At 39.9% G+C, this 8,907-nt stretch overlaps 1 protein-coding gene across 1 annotated transcript; it reads right to left on the reverse strand.

Moving 5' to 3' along the window:
• Window positions 1-7,352: 7,352 nt before the first annotated feature.
• LOC121240859 lies at window positions 7,353-8,318 on the reverse strand. The gene is made up of 2 exons (XM_041138387.1): window positions 8,010-8,318; window positions 7,353-7,919 (listed from the first exon to the last, which is right to left on the reverse strand). The coding sequence occupies exons 1-2, from the start codon at window positions 8,316-8,318 to the stop codon at window positions 7,353-7,355; spliced, it is 876 nt and encodes a 291-aa protein (XP_040994321.1).
• Window positions 8,319-8,907: the final 589 nt, after the last annotated feature.

The raw sequence follows: 8,907 nt of genomic DNA on the forward strand, positions 1-8,907 counted from the left end.
GTATAATCACAGTTTATTCCTTCAAAACATCCCAACAAAAGCAACCCCAATATTAACTCAAACTCATCAACTACAAGTCTGCAACATCCATCCTTTTTTTTTTTTTTGAGGGGGTTTCAAACTCCATACCTCCATTTTGAAGGCTATGGGTTATGTCAACCAGGCCATAGGCCTTTGGCAACATCCATCCTATTTTAGTTACACATATTTTATACAAACTCATCATTACAAAATTACAGAGATTTTACACAAACTCATCAACACAAAATTACATAGATTTTACACAACTATAGCATCCCAACATTACACAGATTTTACACAACCATATCATCACAAAATTACACAGATTTTACACAACCATATCATCGCAAAATTACATAGATTCACATTTTACATAAAGAGAGAGAAGATGAAGGGAGAAAAGAGTGAGGCTTATCATGTCGACTGCTGCCTGCGGGGGTGGTTACTGGAGAAAAGAGTGAGGCTTATCATGTCGACGAGAGTGGTCCTATGGAGGCTAGGGTTTTTTAAAGCCTTAAGCCGAAGGAAAGGAAATTACGAGGGAGGGGGAGAGAGAAGAGAGTGAGTGGGTGAGAGGTCGCCCCCCGGGGCGGGGGGGGGGGGGGGGTGAAAAACGACATCGTTTTCTTTGATTTTTATTTTTTTTAAAAGAAACTGATCTCATTAAAACAAAGCTTATAACATCTCAAGATTTACAATTAACTTAATGCACACAGGGCATTCTTCAACATCATATAAGTTCACAGAGATATTAAGTGCAGATTTTGCTAGGTGATGAGCAGCCATATTGGATTCTCAAAAAGCATGAGAAGCTCTCCACTGGCTGCAAGCATCCATTAGATGCCAAGCATCTTCAATTAGCATTCCCCCCATGCTCCAATTTGAACCCTGCCTTTGTAGTAGATCTATTACTTGCTCTGAATCACCTTCCAAAACAACCTGTTTTAGGCGCTCCTTACAGAAAACCGATACCAGCAAGAGGCCATGAGCTTCAGCATCAAAGGGGTTATTTGTGATACCTCTAGATGCCCTGAGAGCTCCTATAACTTGGCCTTGATGATCTTGAATTATAACACCCACCACCATTCTACCTGTTTCCACCCTCAAAGCATCATCCTAGTTAGCCTTAAAATATCCTTCAGCTGGTTTTGACCACTTGAAAACCCTCTGAGCTGCTAGCACTTGATTAATCTGAGAGAGTTTGTTAGCTTCACGGAAGGAGGCCACCTCAGCTTTGGCTTTTTGGGATAGGACAGTAGGGTGTTTAAACTCTTTGCCATGTAAAACCTTATTTCTCTTGGCCCAGATCCCCCTTCATGGTTACTGCCACCTCCTCAATCTCACTATCATCAAGTTGTTTTACTAGGACAGACCACACATTAAAAAACAAGTCACTATGGTATGACATTTTCTGGACCGTGATATAACCTTGACTCCACACATCACTGGCTGCTAGACATCCCCATAGAGCATGGCCTGATATCTCAGGTTCTATTCTACAGATTAGGCATAGTGAATCTTCCACCACTTTCCTCTTTTTCAGGTTTGCAAAAGTGGGGAGGGCTTCACTGCATGCTCTCCAAATAAACAGTTTAACAGTAGGAGCCACCCTCATCTTCCATAATCGCTTCCATACAGCTTTGTCCCTAGGTCTTCTTAAAGCTTCTCCCTCCATTTTAGACTCCAGTTTTCTCTGATTATGGTATCCACTCTTAACAGTATACTGACCATTGGTAGAGAACTGCCACACCAACCTATCTTCCCTTCCTTCTAAGCTAATAAGGATGGATTTAATGGCCTCGATCTCCTGAGCTGAGAACATTTCCTGCATGAGGTCCTCTTTCCAAAGTTTCAAACTTGGATCAATTATGTCACTCACTGATTCACACCATACGTCAGTGTCTCTAGAGGAGGAAATCTGATAAGCTGGAAGGGTTGGGATCCATCTATCCATATATTAATGTTGTTCCCATTCCCCACCTTCCACATTAAACTTGTTTTAAGCATTGACATCCTTGCATGAATGCTCCTCCATGCATATGATGGTCCAGAGCCCAACTTTGCCTCCAACAGACCCACTTGAGAGAAATATTTCTATTTGAAGACTCTTGTGACTAGAGAGGTGGGGTTCTGTAGCATCCTCCAGCTTTACTTGGAAAGCATAGCTAAGTTAAAATTTCAAAAATCCTTGAAGCCAAGGCCCCCTAGCTCCTTAGCAGAGCTGAGCTGTTCCCATGGAACCCATTGGATTTTTGAAGTGTCTTCATTACACCCCCACCAAAATTTCTTGAGAAGCTGGTTAAGTTTTCTAGTAATGGACGTAGGCAGTAGGAAAATCCCCATAGAATAAGTTGGTATGGCTTGGAGCACTACATTAAGGAGTATCTCTTTGGTTGCTGCTGAAAGATGCTTAGTCTTCCAATTGACAACTCGAGCCCATGTTCTATCTATGAGAGAGTGAAATGCTGCAATCTTTGCTCTTCCAACCACTGCAGGTAGCCTTAGGTATTTTTCAAAAGTCCCAGTAGACTTAATCCCAGCTAGCTGTAGAATCTGTCTTTGCACCCCTTGCTGTGTGTTCTTGCTGAAGAACACTGAAGACTTGTCCTTATTAAGAACTTGTCCTGATGCCTGTTCATATAGATCTAGTATCTTAAGCACTTTAGTTAGTTCCTCTGATGTGACTTGGCAGAAGCGGAGGCTGTCATCTACAAAGAACATATGACTCACCTTTGTGGAGCCTCTCCCAATAGGAACACTTGTTAAGTCACCATTCTCCTCAGCTTTGCTCAGTAGAGCAGATAGAGTTTCAGCACACAATATAAAGATGTAGGGAGAGAAGGGATCCTGTCGAATACCCCTAGTTGGAAGGAATTTCTGTTGAGGCTTACCATCAACTAAAATTGAGTAGGATATTGAATTTAAATAGTTTTGGACCAGGGTGACCCAATGTTGGGGGAAGCCAATCTTCTTCATCATGGCCTCCACAAACAACCATTCAACCTTATCATAGGCTTTACTCATATCTAATAAGTGCCATGAAGCTTTTACTCCCCTTCATCATTGAAGTCATAGAGTGTATGACCTCATAAGCAACTAACGTATTGTCTGAAATAAGTCCCCTAGGTACAAAAGCACTTGGGTTCACTGAGATGAGGTCAGGGAAGACACATTTCAGTCTATTTGCCACGATTTTAGACACTATCTTGTACAATACATTACATAGACTTATGGGCCTAAACTCAACCACCTTTTTAGGGTTCTTAACCTTGGGTATAAGGGAAATCAAAGTATCATTCACCTCTTTAAGTGAGCCACCATGGTTTAGGAATTGAAGTACAAAACTACAAACCTCACCACCCACTACCTCCCAATGTTTCTGATAAAACTGAGCAGGGAAACCATCGGGTCCAGGTGAACCCAGAGGATTTATCTGAAAAATAGCTACTTTAACCTCCTCAGCTGTAAACTGGTTCATAAGGCTTGTGAACATCTCAGTAGTAATTTTTGGGCATAAAGCCTGTATGCAAACCTCAATATTAGTGGGCAAAGATGTAGTGAAAAGTGAAAAAAAAAAAAACATGTCAACACAGCTCCAATGTTGCTTAGCTCATGAGCTACTCTCCCATCAGTGTTTGTAATACACTTAATGGAGTTAGCTTTTCTCCTTTGGCTTGCCTGCATATGGAAGTATTGTGCATTTTTGTCTCCATCCCTAAGCCAATGTTGTTTAGCACACTGTCTCCATTTCATGTCAGTTTCAGCCAGTGACACTTCAACTATCCTTTGAAGTTTTTGCATATGAGCCATGTGGGATCCATCACCAGTATCTTGCATGTGGCTAATGCTAGCCAAGGCTTGAGAGGTGTCCATTTGATCTTGTTGTGTTGTCTTCTGTTTCCATGTTATCAGGCCCTCTTTACAATGTTCAAGTTTTGATCTTAACAAGCCTGCCTTGGTATCTCCCCTTGCCACCTTGCTCCATGCTTCCTTCACAATACCACCACATTCCTCCTTTAGTTCCCATGCAGCTTCATATCTAAAAACCCTATTTCCCCTCCCTCTTCCATACTCAAGGTGTTGCATGCAAACATGTAGAGGGGAATTGTCAGATTTGACAGCAGCCATTACATTGCAGTAGGCATAATTAAACATGTCATTCCATGCTTTATTAGCCATTGCTCTATCAATTTTTCTCCTTGGTGAATTTCTTACCACTCTTGTTGTTCGACTAGGTGAATTTCTGCCCTTGAGAGTGAATGCCACAGAAGCCACAATGTTCAAGAGCTTGTCTAAAATTCTCAATCTGTTTGTAGGGTCTATTGGCTCCCCCCATCTTTTCCTTTTGGTGCAGTATTTTTCTGGAAATCACCTGCACACAACCAAACTATAGGAAGTTGGGTTTAAGGATTTTGAGAAGCTTCCAACTGTTGCTCCTTTTCATTGTGTCTGGGTGACCATAGAAACCAGTAAATTGCCAATGGGGTCTACCTCCTCCTTCCTCGATTAGAGCATTGATGTGCCATCTAGTATAGCTAGTGATTCTAACCTGCCAACCTTCTTTCCAAAGTAGTGCAATGCCACAACTTGAACCCACATTATCCACAACAAAATAACTATCAAAACTTAAAGACCTTCTCACCTCCTCTATTTGGGTATTGTTGCACTTAGTTTCCACAAGGAAAATTAAGTGGGGGCATTTCTCCTTAGTCAATTTCCTAAGGATTCAAATTGTCTGAGGGTTCCCAAGCCCTCGGCAATTCCATATTAGAAGACTCATTGGTTTTAGCAGGTCTGGAGTCTAGCCACTGCCTTAGGATTTTGGTTCTTGATCCCTTCTTCACAACTCTTGTGCTTCTTGGGGTTAGAATCACCCCCTATCATTTCTCAAGCCTCTCCTTTTACTCCCTACACTTTGATGAGAGTTGTGATGTCAAGTAGGTTCCCACCCGAAATAACCCAGCCTCTAGCCTTCCTTTTCCATTTACCAGTTTTGGGATCCCCATCATTCATATCAGTGACAAGAGAACAGACCACTGGAGCCACCATATTGGGCGTACTCCCCTTAGTAGTGTCTGGGCCATCCTCACTCATGGACACCTCTACATTCTCACCATTTGTTCAATACCCACTAGGTAATGAAGTAACTGTTTGGTGCATGGGACTTTCCAATTTAGACAGATCTGAGTCTAAAACCATCTAGTCATTAGGGGTCTTTAATACCATTCTTAACAGACTTATATAGAGTATGGTTTGCCTCATTAATGGCTACCCGCCTCTCTATTCCCAACATATGACTCCCCAACTTTCCATCATGGAATATGCCAGGGTTGGAGGGCCCTGTCATAGTTGGATTCCAACTATTTGGTTTGTTAGTTTTAGGGATTAAATCTGCATTATTTTTAGTATCAGTAGTAACGATCCCCCCTCAAAGGCACCTCCTCTATTTCAGTTGTTTTTCCCCCTTTATTCCTTTCTTACCAACATCAACTACACCCCTACTGACCCTCTCCTCCTTAGCCTGCTACTCCTTCGTATTGTTGTATCCAAGGGAGCCACCATACTTACGGCTATCAAATAAATTAGTGTTCATTGGCTGTGCTCTTAGCCAGGGTCCAAACTGCATGAACTTCTGTTCATCATGATGCTGGTCAAACCTTGGCCTCGAGCATGTCCTCCCTTTATGGAATAAAACTCCATAGTGGAAGCAAAAGTTTTGGAGGCGCTCATACTTAAATGAGATCTAGTACTACTGCTCCTCAAACTCCAGCCACTGCCCCCTCAACAGAGGTTTATGAAGATCTACTACCACCCTCACACGTAGGCACCTCCCCCACGTAGATCTATCAGACTCTGCATCCACCCTTATTACATGTCCAAGAGAGGATCCAAACTACTTCCCTATTTCTTCAGTCATCGCTGCCAAAGGTAGATTGTGGCAATGGTTCATAATGAAATTGTAAGCATTAACTGAAACAGTCTCATCTACCTCTTGTAAAGTTAGTAAGTTCCTGTAAAAAAACCATAGCCTACCACTCAGAACTTTTTCTTTATCTTGTGCTTGCTGAAAGTCTATCAGGAAACATTGGTCATTTAGGTCCTTGAATCGCACCCATCCCTGAAGCCTCCAAACCTGAGACATTGTAGCTTTAAAAGCTTCATTGTTGACTCATTTCTCAGATAGGACCTTAAAAATGATACAAAGCTTCCCCTGTATACTCCCTACCTTATCCCTCTCGGATTTTATTTGCATTACAGAGTTTTCTTCCTTTGACAATGGAGACGCTCCCAGAGTTTTGTCAAATCTTCCTTCATCATTTTCACAGAAACCCCCACACCCTCACAACCAGTGAGACTAATCTTTGTTTAGGCTTTTAACCCTAATTTTTTTTATTTCTAATTTTTATAATTGTTAGTATTAATTATTATTATTAATAATTATATGTTATCACTTATCATAGATTCATATAATACTTTTAACATCTTATCATATTATAATGTCTAATTATATGTTATTGACTTATCATTCTATTTATGGTTTTATAATTTTTTCCATCACTCAATTTAATTGTTAGTATTAATTAATGAAAATTATTATTTAAATTGACTTGTACTATATTGACTAAAATTTAAATATAATTATTATACTAGTATTATTATACATTGGTATTAAATGTAGACTATAAGTATATAATGTTATTATTGTTAGTATTTCTACTTATACTATAGGATTGATTATTGACAATTACATATTATTATACTATAGTATTACATGTTATTAACAATTGCATGTTATAGTCTATAGACTTGTACTATGGTTTTTATAAATAGTGTTTAATTACATGTTATTAACTCATTATACTTTTACTATAACTAGTGTCTAACTTATTCCTATTAATAGCCAAATTATAATTAGTATTATATATCAGTATAATAGTATGAGAAATGATAGTTGCAGTCGTGAGTGTGCAAGCGTCACGCAATCACTTTGAAAAAAGTAACTACATATGAGACCCACATGAAAAAAATTAATTATTTAATACTAGACCCCAATCTTTTTTAAAGCGACTGCACGTCGCTTACGCACTTCACGACTGTATGTAACATTACTCTTCTAACTTAATTATATACTAGACTTAGTATTCTATATTTAATTTATTATACTAGTCACTAGTCACTAGTGATTATATATTATATATTGGAACATTGGTTATTATACATTACTATTATATGTTTCTATACTTTAGTTATTTTTTTTTTGAAAGAGAAACTGATCTCATTAAACATGATTACCAAATACATCCAGAACTTGAAAGAATCAAGTTAGATAATTACAACATTTCCTTGGCAACAATAGAGAAAATACAAGGTGGGCATATTTCAATGTCATAAAGATCTTCTAAGCGTCCAAGAGCATCATTTGCTAGGCAGTGTGCTGCCGAATTTGCCTCTTGAAATACATGTGAAACTGTCCAGTGAGTAAAGGAGTCTAGCACTTGTCTTGCGTCGCCTATAAGGCATCCACCCATGCTCCAGTTCGTAGTGTGATTTTTCATTAAGTCCACTACTTGTTTTGAGTCCCCTTCAACGCATAGCTGCTGCAGACCAAGCTCTCTACAGAAGACAACTGCTATGAGTAAGCCATACGCTTCAGCATCAAACGGATTTCCTTTCAGAGACCTATTAACATGAAGGGCTCTAATGACTAGGCCATTATGGTCCTTGATAAGAACTCCAATTCCTATTCTCCCCTCCCCCGAGTTTACAGCCGCATCCCAGTTGACCTTGAGCCACTCTTCCTCAGGTTTTTTCCAATTGTGGACCTCTGCTTGAACCTTGACACTTGCTTCTTGTGATTCTTGTAAGACCTCATTGTAGGCTAGAAGTTCTACTTTAGTCTATTGAAAAACCACCGTGGGATGCTTGAAACCATTTCCATGAATGGCCTCATTCCTCCTAGCTCAGATTCCTTTCACAATGACTGCCACCTCATTAAGATCAGGTGGATCAAGTGTGTCTACCATTACTGACCATATATCAAAGAAAATGTCATTGTGGTGGGACATTTTTTGCACCTTTCTAGCACCTTGATTCCACACATCTTTAGCCGCATTGCAACCCCATAGCACATGGCCAGTAGTTTCAGCTTCCTGTGTACAAATCAGACATGAATTATCTTCCACTAACTTCCTCCTTTTCAGATTAGCCATGGTGGAAAGCGCCTCGTTACATGCACGCCATAGAAACATCTTAGTCACGGGGGTTACATCCAATTTCCATATTGACTTCCACACCATCTTGTCCCTGCTCCTAACTGATGTTTCCCCTTATAATTCCCTTTCCAACTCTTTGCTGAGGTGGTATCCACTCTTTACAGTGTAGATACCATTAGTTGTGAATTGCCATATCAACATATCTTCTCTCCCTCCTAGGCTAATTGGAACAGCTTTGATAGTCTCTAGACAATCCTCAAAATTAGATGGGTGAGAAGTAGTAAATAAAGATGAGAAATAACATGTGAACACGTCACCGATTTCTGTTTGTTTAGTGACAACTCTCCCCCGTGTATCCTCGACAGATTGGATTGCATTGGTTTTCCTTCTTTGACTAGCCTGCATGTGGAAATATTGGGTGATCTTGTCACCATGTTTGAACCAATACTGCTTTACTCTTTGTCGCCACTTTAAATCCCTTTCTGCCAAAGATAACTCCACTTTCTTCTGAATAAGCTTCATGTGAATGAGATGATCACCTGTGCCAGTGCTTTGAAGGTGACCAATCTTTGCCATCCCTTTTGAAATTGCCATTTGACTTTCCTTTTGGCTTTTTTGTTTCCAAATCATCAGATCCTTTTGACAAGCACCAAGTTTCTGTCTTAATATTCTA

This window comes from Juglans microcarpa x Juglans regia, chromosome 7S (genome assembly GCF_004785595.1).
Source record: "Juglans microcarpa x Juglans regia isolate MS1-56 chromosome 7S, Jm3101_v1.0, whole genome shotgun sequence".
NCBI lineage: Eukaryota > Viridiplantae > Streptophyta > Magnoliopsida > Fagales > Juglandaceae > Juglans > Juglans microcarpa x Juglans regia.